The sequence below is a fragment of the Platichthys flesus genome, chromosome 11, assembly GCF_949316205.1.
Source record: "Platichthys flesus chromosome 11, fPlaFle2.1, whole genome shotgun sequence".
NCBI classification, from domain to species: domain Eukaryota; kingdom Metazoa; phylum Chordata; class Actinopteri; order Pleuronectiformes; family Pleuronectidae; genus Platichthys; species Platichthys flesus.
In genome coordinates this window covers 26,054,914-26,071,174 of record NC_084955.1, presented here as the reverse complement: position 1 = coordinate 26,071,174, position 16,261 = coordinate 26,054,914, and the positions used below count along the sequence as shown (strand labels likewise).

Here is a 16,261-nt window from a genome sequence, read left to right as displayed (position 1 = left end):
AAGACAAAGTCAAACCTGGTGGAAAGAAACACAGAGGACTGGTCTGAAGCTTTATCCACCAGGACACATTGAAACGTTCTTTGACTGAAGAAATGAAGAAGAGATAAATATTCAAATCTTATAATGTAGAACTGTTTCTTCTGTCACAACAACACAACTCCTGCTGCACCACTTTGACTCAACATGTCCATTTACAGTCATTTTAATACATTTACCAATGACACGATAATGTACCATATACATTTACTTTACTATATATATACAGTACTATATAGTACTATATATATAGTAATATATATATATAAAATATAAAGTGTGTCCTGCAGCAAAGTGGATGATTCTCATTGAAACGCTTCAGTGGCCCCGGACTCGAACCTTTGTGTTTGTGCACGGTCACGTGGTTTCGCGCTTCCTCCTCAGGACCGGTTCAAACCGACAGAAGTCAGCGGAGCTTCAGCTGCGGAGCTGCGGGGACGAAGCAGAGCTCAGCCCCGCACAGAGAGAGCGACCCACCGGTATGTTCGCTGTCTTTGTGCCGACGACCCGCTGCTTCCTCCGGCGCGTCCTGCCCGGGCCGCCCGCCGCCATGCACCGGCTCTACAGCCTGGATGTGACCGCTCCGCTGCTCCGCAAGCAGGGCTACGTGGACGGCCGCTGGATCTCCGCGGCCTCGGTGTTCCCCGTCCTGGACCCGGCCACCGGGCAGGAGATCGCCCGGGTGGCGGACTGCGGCCCCGCGGAGGCCAAGCAGGCGGTGGACGCTGCCTACACGGCGTTCGACGGCTGGAGGCGGCACACAGCCAAGGTACCAGACTCCGCTGCAGAAACCCCCGGTTAACCATAAACCCTGCGCGTGTGCTCAGAAAAACAGCAGCACGAAATGTAAAGGATGTTTCCTCTGCTACAGGAGATGAACTTCAATTCGGCTCAGACACAATATTATAATAAACCCGCAGTTTAGATAAAATCACAACTTTCATTTCAGAGTCAACCGGATGTTTTCAACTGCTTCCATTCTACTTAATATCAGTCCTGCACACGTGCTCAGAAGAACCAACACAACAAGCTGCAGGTTTTATAAACCGACTTGAATTCGGCTCAGACAACATCCATAGAGAATCACGCAGTTTGGGTACAAACCAACTTCTACCTCAGTGTCTCGGAAGAAAGGTTCTGTCCCGAACTCAACCTGAAAAACCTCCAATTTAATATCGATCCTAAAATGTGCTCATTTAAAACTACAAGATGACGTTTGAAGTGTGTTTCTCAGTGAAAACACAATTCAACGTGAATCAGGCTCAAACTAACCTTTAATTAAATATTCATGTTGTATTTCCACCCAGAAAAAAACAAACAAACATTTACTTTAGTGCAGAAACTGTCAATCAGACAACTGACAGACAAGCAAATGGCAACAATTTTCCATCTTATAAAATATAATTTTCATCTCAATCATATCAGTAACCAAGACTGTAAATAAAGACACGAAATAAAAACAATAGATAAAGACGATCTGCAGAAATGAAACCAAAATATCTCAGATACAAAGGTTGGCATCTTGTGGCGATGACATCATTTGCAGTGGGACTTCACGGTATCGAGGTCCCGCCCACACACCACCCTGAGTCAGTGTCAGCTGTCAATCATGACTGAATGAATGAAATCCTAACTGATCAGAAACAATGGACAAACATCCATGTCCCACGTGATAACATGGAGGAGGAGGGGTTCCTGACTCATTTACAGTCTCTGATCAGTAACAACAGAACTGGTTTGATGATGGGAGTTGTGGTCTTCAAACGACTCAAATGCTTCATCTGCGTCAGAGAGAAAAACCACGAGCTTCAGAAACTGGATACAAATTATACAAATAAACAAAAGTTGGATTTCTGCAGGTTTATAAATTTAAGCTCAGCTACAGATAAATCACAGTTCTGAGGATTTTAGATGTAAAGATTTAATAATTAACAAATCACACAAACCTGTATATTTACTTACACAATATGTATGTGTGTTGTTGCAGGAGCGGAGCATCCTGCTGAGGAAGTGGTTCGACCTGATGACGCTGCACAAACAAGACCTCGCCAAACTGATCACCTTTGAATGTGTGAGTCTCGTTCACTCGCGTGGGCTCAAGTCTGGAGACAGAACCAGGAAGTGGAAGTGTTGTTTGTTGTGTCGAGGTCTTTGTCGTCGTTCCACCCTCAGGTCGATTGTGTGTTTTTCAGGGCAAACCAATGGCAGAGTCTCTTGGGGAGGTGGCGTACTCCGCCTCCTTCCTGGAGTGGTTTTCAGAGGAGGCCCGGCGAGTTTACGGCGACATCGTCTCCTCGCCGGCGAAGGACAGGAAGCTCTTCCTCCTCAAGCAGCCGGTGGGCGTCTGCTCCATCATCACCCCGGTGAGCAGCCAATCACAAGTCTCTGCTCTCATTATGTGGGAGGGAATTTCTCCAGATTTGATTGAAATGTTCAGCTGGATTCAAGGATGGACTGATTCGAATTTGGAGGTCAAAGGTCAAGGTGACCTCATGTTGTGGTTAACTGGCTCCCCATCGACATCAGAAGGTTTACACATCTTCTGCCGCAAACTAAAAACCTGTTCCGACTCTACCTTGAATATAAATAAATAACAAATACTAACAACTTATGAAACTAACAAGTTAGTAGCACTTGTCCCTTACTTATAGCACTTTGTATTTTTGCTTTATTTTTTCTAGAAATTATACTTAATTGATTCTGGTTGTTCTGGTTCGTTCCTCGGGGTTGAGTCACTTCCTGTGAGTCACTTCCTGTGAGTCACTTTGGACATGATGTCTGACACAAACAGTCACTTCTTTGCTTTGTGGTCGCGCCTCAAGATCGTCCTTCAACTTTGTTTCCAATGTTCACGTGGAACTGAGATAATGAGATTTCAGAGGTCAAAGGTCAAGACCAGAAACCGGGTTGAAAACAGCTGAAAACTATTCATGTAAAAACGACTGATTGGAAAGAAGTTAAGTTTGGTAACTGTCGTGTTGTTTCCCAGTGGAACTTCCCCAGCGCCATGATCACCAGGAAGGTGGGAGCTGCTCTTGCCGCCGGCTGCACGGTGGTGGTCAAACCGGCGGAGGACACGCCCCTGTCGGCGCTCGCTCTGGCCGAGGTCGGTGCAATAATAACACAATCGATCTTTAATAAACTCTTCCACTTATATCTCATCGTGACACCAGTTTAAATCTTAACGTGATTTAAAAGATCACGTCATTTTCTTCAAAAGCAAAATAACAAAGATGAATTTAAAACTTAACATCAACAACACATGGAATCATTTTGAGTCTTTTACCTCCGATAGGAAAAGTTTTGCTATTTAATGTTCGTTATTTTACGTAAACTAACAACTGTGTGTGTGTGTGTGTGTGTGTGTTGTGTAGCTGGCGGAGCAGGCGGGGATCCCGGCGGGTGTGTTCAACGTGGTGCCTTGTTCCAGAGAGAGGACCCCGGCGGTCGGGGAGGTTCTCTGCACCGACCCCCTGGTGGCCAAGATCTCCTTCACCGGCTCCACAGCCACCGGCAAAGTAAAACTTCTCTGTTCTGGTGTTTGGTTGTTTAATGTGGTCACCACGGTTCATGAACACATAAATAATAGATAGTGTAATTACAATCTAAAGTCATCTCTTCTCAGGTGTTGCTGAAAATGGCTGCAGACACAGTGAAGAAGACGTCCATGGAGCTGGGTGGCCACGCCCCTTTCATCGTGTTCGACAGCGCCGACGTGGACAGGGCAGTGGGCGGAGCCATGGCCTCCAAGTTCAGGAACTCCGGACAGGTATTAAAACTGCAAAGCAACACGTGAGGTGAACAGGTTCCCTGACTGATGGTCTCCTCCCTGCAGACGTGTGTGTGCTCAAACCGGTTCCTGGTCCAGAGCGGCGTCTACGACCGCTTCATGGAGAAACTGGGCCGAGCGATGGACGCCGAGCTGCGTCTGGGTCACGGCTCGGAGCCCGACACCACCCAGGGGCCGCTCATCAACCCCAGAGCTGCAGAGAAGGTACAGATCCGGTTCTGCTCGGGGAGTTGGTTTGTGTCCTGGTGACGTCTGACCCGTCCTCTGTCCCCCAGGTGGTCCAGCAGATATCTGATGCCGTGTCCCTGGGAGCGAAGGTGCTGAAGGGGGGGAAGCGTCTGGACGGGTCCTTCATGGAGCCGACTCTGCTCGCCGACGTCACCACCGACATGCTCTGCACCAGAGAGGAGACGTTCGGCCCGCTGCTGCCGGTCATCAGGTCCGTCACAGAGTCCAGACTCACCAGGAGTCACATCTTCTCTCCTGTTAAAGTCCTTTTCTTTATTTTCACTCATTTAATTAATGAGCTTTTTAAAAATCACAAAACCTGGAACCAATGAGCTCGTTGCTGAGAACCTCCACGGATTTGGAATATTAAAGATCAGCTCAATTCATTTCCTCTTATCTCATCTGTTGATGCTTCTACAAAACAGAAATCCTCAGACTGAATCCGATCTTCACTCGTTCTTAAAAGTTCTTCTGCTTTCATGTAGTTTTATTTGTTAGTCCGTGAAGAATCATCACAAACTAAAGTTGTTGCTACATTAAAATACCAAGAGGACGTTTGAGTGTTATAATTTTAAACAGGAGCAACAGGATTTCTATTCCTCTGCTCCAGCGTTCATGTTTTGTACAAACATTAACTCTGACTGAAAGATGAACTGATTAGGTCTTAGGATCAAAGGTCACAGTGACCTGAAGCTGAACTGGTTGGTGTAGGGGAATGAAAAACTAAACGTTATAAAGTCTGTTCTGTATTAAAACCTGAAGCAGGGGGAGAAACTCTGCTGCAGCTGTTTGTGTTCGTATCAGAACCTGTTTCTGTTTCACAGGTTCGATACCGAGGACGAGGCTCTGGCCATCGCCAACGCGTCTAACGTTGGACTGGCAGGTGAGGTCCTCCCTCCTCCCTCCTGTCGTGAAGAACTACAGAAGATGACAATGAGTTACTCTGATGGAACCAGACACTTTGCTTCTTCAAGGTCTCAAGACTTCTCTTTTCTCCTCAGGTTATTTCTACTCGCAGGACATCAGTCAGATCTGGCGGGTGGCCGAGGCGTTGGAGGTGGGGCTGGTGGGAGTGAACGAGGGCCTGATGTCCACCCCGGAGGCAACCTTCGGGGGGGTCAAACAGTCCGGTTTGGGCCGCGAGGGCTCCAAGTACGGCATCGAGGAGTACTTAGACGTGAAGTACATGTGTCTCGGGGGCCTCCAGCTGTGAGGGGGCGGGGCCGCCGTCCTGCTCTGGTCTGTAGAGCCACGTTGTAATTAACACATTTTAATGGGAGCGCTCCTGATGACAGAAATAATAACAGGGTCCAGCGAAATATATTTTGAAAAATATCTTTTGCAGTTAATGATGTTTTGATCAGGGGTGATACTCAGCTCTGATTGGATGACTTTGTGCCATAATCATGATCTACCAATCACAACAGGAGGAGTTCATTCACGGTCCTATTTTGAAATAAGAATATTTTACTACTCTAACCAGTAGGAGGAGCTGTAGCCTCCCGTTGTGGATAAGCCCCGCCCCCTCGGTAACTTTACATCTCACTACATCTGTACTGGTTACCATGGCTACATACGTGTCATCATTTAGTTTTTTGTAATAGTCCTGTAAAAGAAATGTTAAAATTATTTTAGTTGAAGAAATGTTATGTGCCAATGTATTATTGATTCATTGAAACCTTTATTTATACAGAGGGAAAGCCACTGAGAGCGACAGAGCTCTAACGATCTCCTGAATACAATACAAAGATACAAATATACAGTAAAGGAACAATTATTTACAAATGTCAAACAGAAATACAGACAAATAAGAAACAAAGCAGCAAAAGTAATAAACGTTTGAACAGTGAAGACAAAGTCGACTCTGGGTTTAACTTCTTGGTTCTGGTTCCCACAACCAGACTTTTTCTAACGGGAACTTTAAAAACTATAAACAAGTTGCTGCTGCTAGTTAGCCGGCCTGCTAACAGTCACTGGTAACAGGTGCTAAGCTGTGATTGGAGAGTGACAGTTTGGGGGCGGGGTTTAGTTGAAAACGTTACGTCAGGAAATCTGCATCTTCTCCGTCACATTCCTAGAAAACATCTGTTTTCCACAAAGTGAACCTCCTGTATAACACAGACATTTTGTCGTGCTACTGATAAAACATAATACTCTAAACCTTAAGATAAATAGTTTTGTTGGTGTTGATCTGCCTAAAGTTCTGTCGTAGGATTTTTTTGTGATTAAAATCCTTTAATATGCTGATATAAAAGAAATAAGAAAAGATTTGCATTTTAATCTCATTAGAAATGTTTGGACCTTTAGTTAAAAATGTAGTTTATGCATCTGTTAAAGATCTGTTTGTGTAAAATGAAATGTTGAGTATAAACGTTGAACACGTGTCTAATGTGGAGGATGAATCAGTGTTTTTCTGTTTAGAGATAAAGAAATAAATCAGATTTAAAGATTCCTGGTGATGCGTCTCGGCAGGTTGAGTCTGAACCTGAAGCAGTTTCCTGTCTCGAGACGTTCTACAAACCTCACTGGAAGTGGCTTCACTGTGGTGAGCAAATAAATACATACGTAAAGTATTGGAGTGTTTTTTTTACCGAGTCCCGGCCGTAACCATCTCACTCATCAGGAGCTTCATCGTTTCTCAGCTTCGACCAACAGGAGACCTTCATTCATTGAATTAGAACGAATCCAGTTTTCAGTCGATTTAGTTAATGAACCTGGTTAGACTGATTTTCTTATATTTGGCTTAAAATGATCATTACGTTAATAAAGATTTCATAAACTCAGACAATCACAAAAGGAATGATTGTACATATTTACTAAAGAAACTTTCGTTCTATTCAGACAAAGAAATTTAAACATCCAAAAAAGATGAAAGTTAGAAACAGCTCCTCTGCCTCAGATGGTTCTGCTCTGTTTAATAAACCTTCACGTCTTCATCTGATTGGACCTTCCCTCCTCCTCACTGTGGCTACCCCCCCGCCCTCTGGTTTAAAGCCTTGTGCTAAACCAGGTGCAACATGGACAACGATAAAGACAATGAAATAAATAAACTGTGTTTTTGGGTAACGTTAGTTGAGGTTGTCAGTCGACACTTTGACGATGGAAATGTTTGTAGAACAGTTGGAATTCCTTCAAAGTGCTAAGCTAGGCTGAACCTGTTGCAGACTTCTTTTGGATAATGAAATGTTTTGTCTGTCCAGCAGGGGGCAGCTGGATGGATGTGATTGATGCTAATCGTTTAATAAGTTACTATTGAGATGAAACAATAAATGAAGCTCACGTTAGCTTCGTCTAGCCTGTTAGCTCATGAGATAATGCCACTTGGAAGGCCTTTAAATCCTTTGTGTTTAGGAAGTGGCAGGTTGGTCCGACCCTGACGCTCATTTGACTGATTTCACTAACGAGGATTCAGCTCGTCAAGCTTTGAGAACCTTTCCTCTCTCGCCACTTGGGGCCGCCAGAGTGCAAACCTCCTGGAAGGCCCCCCCGAGGTGGTGATCATCCGAAGACGTTCCCGTTGCGATGGGCCTGAGCGCTGAGCTGGTTCCTGCTCCTGACGGGTCGGTCCCGGCTGAAGATGGTGTCCTGGTCGCTGTCCAGCTCCGACTCGGACATCATCAGGCTGGAGTTGTGCTCTGTGCTCCGGTGTTTGATGCCTGCACAGAGGAAAGTGTTCATCCTCCTCACACTTCTATTTGTTCTCATACATATTCATTTGAAGGCTGTGACATTGAACTGTCAGCTGATTTATTATCAACATCATGTGTGACATGTTCTATGATCTAAAAGGAGGTCGAACAGGATTCGTGTGATCCCTCGTTGACCTCTGAGCTTCCCTCATTGAACCGATGACGTGGAGGCCACTCACTGAACTTGGGTCTGAGCTCCATCCTCTCCTGTTCGTCCATGTTGTCCAGGATGGTGTACTTGGTTTTCCTCCTCACTTTGGTGGTTCTCCTCCTGAACACACAGATCAACCAGCGTCAGCTCTGCAGGACTCACTCAGCAGGGCCCAGCTCGTCTTCCTCACATGGTGAAGACATGTTAACGTGTGATGTGCGCTGACCTCTTGCAGCAGCAGATGAAGGTCCAGCTGACGGACAGGATGACGCCCATGAGCAGGACACTGGTCAGGATGACGTACAGAACCCTCCACTCTGACCGGAGGAGCACACACACTTCATCAAGTTCAGTGAAGTAACAACAACTCCATGCAACACGTGGGTTTTACACAATAATGTCCAGTTTTTCTTTTTTCTCTTCTAATAATCAGAGTTACCACAGTTGCTTTCTCCGTCACCGAGGTAACGGCGAATCAGGTTCTCCGTCCAGAACGGGTCACATGAGCAGAACTTAGAGACCGGGTCACACTGGCCCCGCCCCGAGCAGGGGAGGAGGCACACTGAGGGAACAGGGATCCAGCATGACTCACACTGACACACAATCCCTGTTGTCTGCTACTACACGTCACTCAAGATCTAAGAGTAAATGTGAATCTGTAAAAGCAACAGTTTGTTTTCATAATCTGTATTTAAGTGTAAAGTTTGATAAATCTGTTTTTTTATCATTTTATCAGTTTGGTCTTTTCTATTGAAAGCAGCTCAGAGAAAGAGAACAAACTGGTTCCCACTCACACACGGTGTCGACTCTCAGGACTCTGAAGAGCAGGTAGTCGCTCTTGTCTCTGAGCAGCTGGTTCCTCAACAGAGCCACTAACCTGGAGCCAGAGAGCGGCCCCTGGGGGCCCCACACCGAGAGCCGGAGCACCGAGCTGCAGCCAAACACAGGGAACAGCTGGGAACGCTGGTTACCATACGACTTCTGGATCAGTCAGCATCCTAGATCATTAACCAGTCACTAACCCAGTCAGGAAACCAGTCAGACAGTAACCCAGTCACATAACCAGTGAGTCAGTAAACCAATCAGTGAACCAGTCAGTCACTAACCCAGTCAGGAAACCAGTCAGACAGTAACCCAGTCACATAACCAGTGAGTCAGTAAACCAATCAGTGAACCAGTCAGTCACTAACCCAGTCAGGAAACCAGTCAGACAGTAAACCAGTCACATGACCAGTGAGTCAGTTAACTAGTCAGTGAACCAGTCAGTCACTAACCCAGTCAGTAAACCAGTCAGACAGTAAACCAGTCACATTACCAGTGAGTCAGTAAACCAGTGAGTCAGTAGACCAGTCGGTCAGTAAACCAGTCGATCAGTAAACCAGTGAGTCAGTAGACCAGTCGGTCAGTAACCAGTCTGTCGGTAACCAGTGAGTCAGTAGACCAGTCGGTCAGTAAACCAGTGAGTCAGTAAACCAGTCGGTCAGTAGACCAGTCAGTCAGTAGACCAGTCGGTCAGTAAACCAGTCGATCAGTAAACCAGTGAGTCAGTAGACCAGTCGGTCAGTAACCAGTCTGTCGGTAACCAGTGAGTCAGTAGACCAGTCGGTCAGTAAACCAGTGAGTCAGTAAACCAGTCGGTCAGTAGACCAGTCAGTCAGTAGACCAGTCGGTCAGTAAACCAGTGAGTCAGTAAACCAGTGAGTCAGTAAACCAGTCGGTCAGTAGACCAGTCAGTCAGTAGACCAGTCGGTCAGTAAACCAGTCGATCAGTAAACCAGTGAGTCAGTAGACCAGTCGGTCAGTAACCAGTCTGTCGGTAACCAGTGAGTCAGTAGACCAGTCGGTCAGTAAACCAGTGAGTCAGTAAACCAGTCGGTCAGTAGACCAGTCAGTCAGTAGACCAGTCGGTCAGTAAACCAGTCGATCAGTAAACCAGTGAGTCAGTAGACCAGTCGATCAGTAGACCATTCGGTCAGTAACCAGTGAGTCAGTAGACCAGTCGGTCAGTAAACCAGTGAGTCAGTAAACCAGTCGGTCAGTAAACCAGTTGGTAGGTAAACCAGTGAGTCGGTAAACCAGTCGGTCAGTAAACCAGTGAGTCAGTAAACCAGTGAGTCAGTAGACCAGTCGGTCAGTAAACCAGTGAGTCAGTAGACCAGTCGGTCAGTAAACCAGTCGATCAGTAGACCAGTCGGTCAGTAGACGAGTCGGTCGGTACCTGAGGTGGGAATGTCCCTGCAGCGCTCGGACCCGGATGTCCCCGTGAGTCAGTAAACCAGTGAGTCAGTAGACCAGTCGGTCAGTAAACCAGTGAGTCAGTAAACCAGTCGGTCAGTAAACCAGTCGGTCAGTAAACCAGTGAGACAGTAAACCAGTCGGTCAGTAAACCAGTCGGTCAGTAAACCAGTGAGTCAGTAGACCAGTCGGTCAGTAAACCAGTCGATCAGTAGACCAGTCGGTCAGTAGACGAGTCGGTCGGTACCTGAGGTGGGAGTGTCCCTGCAGCGCTCGGACCCGGATGTCCCCGTGAGTAAGTAAACCAGTGAGTCAGTAGACCAGTCGGTCAGTAAACCAGTGAGTCAGTAAACCAGTCGGTCAGTAAACCAGTCGGTCAGTAAACCAGTAAGTCAGTAAACCAGTGAGTCAGTAGACCAGTCGGTCAGTAAACCAGTGAGTCAGTAAACCAGTCGGTCAGTAAACCAGTCGGTCAGTAAACCAGTGAGTCAGTAAACCAGTCGGTCAGTAAACCAGTCGGTCAGTAAACCAGTGAGTCAGTAAACCAGTGAGTCAGTAGACCAGTCGGTCAGTAAACCAGTGAGTCAGTAAACCAGTCAGTCAGTAAACCAGTCGGTCAGTAGACCAGTCGGTCAGTAAACCAGTGAGTCAGTAGACCAGTCGGTCAGTAAACCAGTCGATCAGTAGACCAGTCGGTCAGTAAACCAGTCGGTCAGTAAACCAGTCGATCAGTAGACCAGTCGGTCGGTACCTGAGGTGGGAGTGTCCCTGCAGCGCTCGGACCCGGATGTCCCCGTGAGTCAGTAAACCAGTGAGTCAGTAGACCAGTCGGTCAGTAAACCAGTGAGTCAGTAGACCAGTCGGTCAGTAAACCAGTCGATCAGTAGACCAGTCGGTCAGTAAACCAGTGAGTCAGTAGACCAGTCGGTCAGTAAACCAGTGAGTCAGTAAACCAGTGAGTCAGTAGACCAGTCGGTCAGTAAACCAGTCGATCAGTAGACCAGTCGGTCAGTAAACCAGTCGATCAGTAGACCAGTCGGTCGGTACCTGAGGTGGGAGTGTCCCTGCAGCGCTCGGACCCGGATGTCCCCGTGAGTCAGTAAACCAGTGAGTCAGTAGACCAGTCGGTCAGTAAACCAGTCGGTCAGTAAACCAGTGAGTCAGTAGACCAGTCGGTCAGTAAACCAGTGAGTCAGTAGACCAGTCGGTCAGTAAACCAGTCGATCAGTAGACCAGTCGGTCAGTAGACCAGTCGGTCGGTACCTGAGGTGGGAGTGTCCCTGCAGCGCTCGGACCCGGATGTCCCCGTCCAGGACGTGCAGCAGAGCGGCGAGCTGCCGGACGACCGTGTCCCTCTGAGACAAACTCACCTGAGACACTGACACCAGCATCTCCAGCTCCACCTCCTCCCCCCCGCCCGGGTCTACGGAGACACAGGAGGGACAAACTTGAAACACGAGGACAGCTGTCAGCGGTCCCCGGCCTCAGTCCTCACCCTGTCCCACCTGGTCGGACCTCCACCGTGGCCGTGGCCGTGCTGGAGCGTCCCTGGGCGTCGGCCACCCTCAGCTGGAACAGGTAGGTTCCCTCCACCAGGTTGGCCAGGTACAGAGCGGCTTGAGTCTCCGAGCCGTACAGGACGTCCTGCGGACACACGGTGTGAGAAGGACTCGAATCTAATCTCATCTAATCTTAGTGAGTGGACTGACCCCAGCAGCAGGACTCTGGCTGTCTCTGACCCAGAGGTACTGGACCCGGGTCTGGTCCCCGTCGGTGAGGGATCCTCGCAGGATGAGAGAGTTGTTGGGCAGAGTCAACGTGTGGCTGCCGCTGGCGTGAGCGACCGGAGGAAGACGAGCGGCTGCAGGAGGAAGAGCCACAGAAGAATCACCTGCTGGTTCAGATCAGGAAAGATACCAGACTCACACCCACCTACCCTCCTCCACCCTGAAGGTCACTGAGGCGCTGTCTGTCGCCCCCTGCTGGTCAGAGACAGTCAGTCGGAAGGTGTAGCACCCCACCCGGAGACCTGTTGCCCTGGCTGCTGCCCGGTCCCCGTCCTCCAGCCTGAACCCAGGAGGACCGCTGGAGAAGAAACATGACGGAGAACATCAGAGGTTCTTCAAAGATTCTAGACAAACGCAAAATGGTCAAATCTTCATTTCACTGGACGTCGTCCTGCATCCTCCCACCTGATGGCGTCCCAGTGGTAGCTGACGATGCCGTGGTCGTCAGTGCTGCCGCTGCCATCGAGCAACAAGCTGCCAAGCGGGAGGAACAACTTCCTGTCAGGACCTACAACCGCCACCGGGCCGCGGTTTGACCCCACGACCTCCGACACTGAACCAATCACAAAAGAAATGTCTGTGGCTTTTATACATTTAAAAATATGTTGTTAGTTGATTTGACAGGAACTTGTTTTTACCAGACTCAGCGTGGGGGGTGGTGGTGGTTGGGGGGGCAGGGCTGGTGCTGAGAGGTGAGGTGGCTGTCGGGGGGTCAGAGGTTATGGCTGGGGGGTGGGGCACGGTGGGCGGAGCTGCAGCTGCTGACGTCATCAGAACATCTGGAGATCAGAAACAAGTCATTTTAATATTAAAAATCAATAATAAAATAATACTGAGATACTTAAATTAATAACCTGTTATACCGAGTGTGTGTGTGTGTGTGTGTGTGTGTGTACCGGTTGTGCGTCCAGGTGAAGCTGTAGACAACGTGAGCGGCGGCGTCGGGGATCGATCTGTGAGCAAAGGAAACAAGCTTCTGTATTATGACTCAAACTGTAACAACTTCCTGGAGGATTTTCAACTTAAAAGTCTTCATCACAGTTATAACGCCGATCTACTTTGAATACATCATGATGTCATCTGTACCCGTCTGTGTGGTTGTGCTGCTCGGCCAATGAGCTGTGGTCGGGGGCGGAGCTGAGGGCCTTGAATGGTCTTGATGGGTGGAGTCAGTGGTTGATGAAGAAACAGTGCCACCTTGTGTTTTGGTCTGTAAAGAAACGTGCGAAGAAAGATATCACAATTCAAAATAGTTATTATGAATCCAGGCAGAAGCTGACATATATATAAAATATTATATATAAATAAACACATATAAGTTTTAAATTTAGAGAAGATTCTGAAGTAAAAGAAACTGATGTTAGTTTCTCCTCCGTCAGTCGTTCTTCACTCACGGTTTTCTCTGCAGGATCCGTCGGCCTCCTGGTTCTGTCCTCGTCTCCTCGGCTGATGTCCCCCAGAGCCCCGTCGGCGGGGGACATGTCTGTGCTCTCAGTCCTCTCTGGACCGTTGTCTGCTTCTGATTGGTTGAATCCGTCTCTTGCCTTCAGAGTCGAATGATGAGTCGACGTTTCCGCCTCTGAACCCCCGCCTGCCTTCTCCTCCTGTCTTACCTCTGAGGCCTCCTGGTCCGGCATCGCAGGGCCGGAGAAGTCCTGCCGGGGCCCGTCAAAGACAGCCAGGTCCTTCAGGACCTCCAGGTCCCCGGGGGCCTCAGAGGGCTGGGACAGGGGCCCCCAGCGGCCGCTGTACGGCTCCCCTCTAACCAGCGACTGAAGCACTAGCGTCTCAGGTGGCGCCCTCCGCAGGAAGGCCAAGACCGAGTCGGCCCCTGGTCTCTCTCGCGGCTGGCAGTTCTCCATCTGCTGGCAGATCAGGATATAGCAGCGTCCCTGGAACAGCCAGGCGAGATTGTAACCCGGCAGGTCGCAGCCCGCCGCCACGCACTGCGGCAGCGTCAACATGCCGGGTACCCGCAGGATGCCGCTGCTCTCCACTGCAGGAGACACCACCGCCTGAGAGAAGGTCGCCCCCTGCCAGCACTGAGACGCCATGACGGCTGAAAAAAAGTTCTGGTTAATTCAGGATATAGGACGGTGCCATCTAGTGGTTTATTCTATATTTCACAGACTGTTAGGGTTTATGTTCTTTTCTTCAATATGTAACATATACTTATGTTTATTTTGTAAACAGACAAAATTAGAGTTTTTAATCAGACTGACAGAATAATATCAACAACTTTTCTAGTAATCGATTGATAGCTTGATTCATTTTAAAGCTAATAATATTCAAAGAAAATAATTTATGCAAGCTTTTATTTGTAAACTAGTGTGTTTACATTTGGATGATTTATTCTTTCAATAGAAAGAGAGAACAATTTGCTGATGAATCATTAATAATGAAGTGGTACCATCGACCGAGTGAAGCAGCAGCAGCAGAAACGTCTTCTCCCTCATGATCCGTCCGAGCGTCTGGAGCCGGAAACTAATCGTTGATTTAAAGAAAGAAATATCAATGTTAAGAAGACACAACACAGAAACTAGCTTCATATTATATATGATGAAAAGTTATAAACACCAAAAAGACTGAATTCTTCTTGTTAAAGTCTATTGTTGATGAATATAAACAAAAGTAACTTCATGTTACACATACATTTATATAAACACATACACACAGATATAAATGTATAAAGTTTAAAAAACACATTAGGATTAAATTACAACTTGTAACAATTTGATGATGATTTTTTGTTGTTTATCATTTTGAACGTTTTGACGGGTGGTTGATAAAGAAGCTTTTTCAATTTTTTGGAGACTAAAACACTGGAAATGTAATAATTTCATATATATATAAATAATACTTCATAATTCAAATCATCGTTATATCCCAGAATTTTTTTTTTTATTTCTCATCTCTGTGTTTGATTTCAACAGTTAAACATCTATAACTATTAAATTGATCAAAATACTTTATTTGTATTCATGCAAAGGGAATACAAATTAAACTCTTCTTCTCTGGTGTTATAGTGACACACTGGGACACTTTCAGCACCACAGTGCCTGACAGCGCCACCTGCAGCCCCGCCCGGCCACAGCGGCTCGTTGACAGAAAAAACAAGCACTTTGATAACAAAATATAACTTTATATAAATTATATTATAAAAACAGGTCCCAAATCTTTACAGCTGCTTCATCGGCCTCTTTAAACAACTGCGGCTAAAAACTCCCTCAGAAATTCTACCAATTTAAGGTTTCATCGTCCACAGATAAACGTCTGTGATAAAAAACACAATAACTAAAGTAGTTTCTGTATCATTATGAAGAACTTTCTAATTCGGCATCAAGTGTTTACACTAAATCTCACGTGGTCGTTTACAACCTGAGACTTTGTACGTGGACACAACCTGAGACGAGCAGCATCTTCTGAAGCTGCAACGTGTCAAATCAAGTTCAGTGACACAGTCCAACTAACACGTATCATTTACTGTATATGTATATATTTATATATATATATATTTATATATTTATATTTATTTATAATAGTATGATGAGAAACCCTCGTGAGGAATCGCTCTGATTTTGCGTCGGAGCGAAACAACGCGTTTCTTCACCGACGCGTCAGATGAGTGATCTGCTTCCGGGGCTCTGATTGGCTGCTGCGAACACAAACACCTCGTTTCTCCCTCATCTTTGATGTTTAGCGACAAAACGTGAAAAGATGACATGACAGGAATCGAACGCACCTGCTGGTCGCTGCCGGTTCTCCTCGGTGCGTCCTGCGGCTCTCACCCCGGGGTGCGACGCGCTCATCCCGGGTCTGATCCAGGGTCTGAACGGGTCTTAGTACGGGTCCTCTACCGGGTCTGACCGGATGTGACCGGGTCCGGTTCGGGTTTAGTTTCACGGTGATGCTGAATGAGAGAAATCACTAGTGTCGAGTCAGCGGAAATTACACACCTAATATCCGGTCACAACTTTCAAAATAAAATAACTACATACGTGTGTTGTTAGGGTTAGATACAACTCTAAATGTAGAAATCTCTAAATATTTTAACTGAGTCATGAAATACAATTTACAATTGAACTAAATCAGACGTATATGATCAGATTTTAAAGACGACAAACAGCTCGGGCTCGTCACCGTCTTTTATTTCTTTTTTCTTAAAAACATTTACAACTGAAATCACAACCATTTATAAATTACAACAGCAAAACACAATAATCTCTTTTAAATACACTCCTCCGTTTGAAGCACAAGTCACCGCTCAAATTCCCAGAAATGTGACTACGAGAACGTACACCCTGTGTTTTATTAACGTACACACTGTGACGCTGAAATAAAAAAC

At 46.8% G+C, this 16,261-nt stretch overlaps 3 protein-coding genes across 4 annotated transcripts in view; 1 reads left to right on the top strand and 2 right to left on the bottom strand.

Moving 5' to 3' along the window:
- The first annotated feature begins 397 nt into the window (after nt 1–397).
- aldh5a1 (aldehyde dehydrogenase 5 family, member A1 (succinate-semialdehyde dehydrogenase)) lies at nt 398–6,627 on the top strand. The gene is made up of 10 exons (XM_062398894.1): nt 398–805; nt 2,024–2,107; nt 2,229–2,399; nt 3,026–3,142; nt 3,411–3,554; nt 3,662–3,805; nt 3,872–4,030; nt 4,102–4,265; nt 4,879–4,937; nt 5,056–6,627. Exons 1-10 carry the CDS (start codon nt 518–520, stop codon nt 5,265–5,267), a joined length of 1,542 nt encoding a protein of 513 aa, XP_062254878.1. The 5' UTR covers nt 398–517; the 3' UTR covers nt 5,268–6,627.
- Nucleotides 6,628–7,058: 431 nt separating this feature from the next.
- kiaa0319 (KIAA0319 ortholog) lies at nt 7,059–15,800 on the bottom strand. Its single transcript, XM_062398892.1, has 16 exons — nt 15,659–15,800; nt 14,327–14,400; nt 13,311–13,975; nt 13,003–13,126; nt 12,813–12,869; nt 12,555–12,695; nt 12,322–12,469; nt 12,066–12,214; nt 11,839–11,990; nt 11,635–11,773; nt 11,393–11,552; nt 8,689–8,825; nt 8,334–8,456; nt 8,121–8,211; nt 7,923–8,014; nt 7,059–7,710 (listed from the first exon to the last, which is right to left on the bottom strand). The coding sequence occupies exons 2-16, from the start codon at nt 14,370–14,372 to the stop codon at nt 7,553–7,555; spliced, it is 2,382 nt and encodes a 793-aa protein (XP_062254876.1). The 5' UTR covers nt 14,373–14,400; nt 15,659–15,800; the 3' UTR covers nt 7,059–7,552.
- A 243-nt stretch (nt 15,801–16,043) lies between these two features.
- Nucleotides 16,044–16,261, bottom strand: part of LOC133965067 (DENN domain-containing protein 4B-like) — a 27,334-nt gene continuing 27,116 nt past the window's right edge. For both annotated transcript variants that reach the window (XM_062399455.1, XM_062399456.1), the window contains exon 29: nt 16,044–16,261. This exon is cut by the window's right edge and continues 1,788 nt beyond it. The gene's annotated coding sequence lies outside the window, so the exon portion shown is untranslated.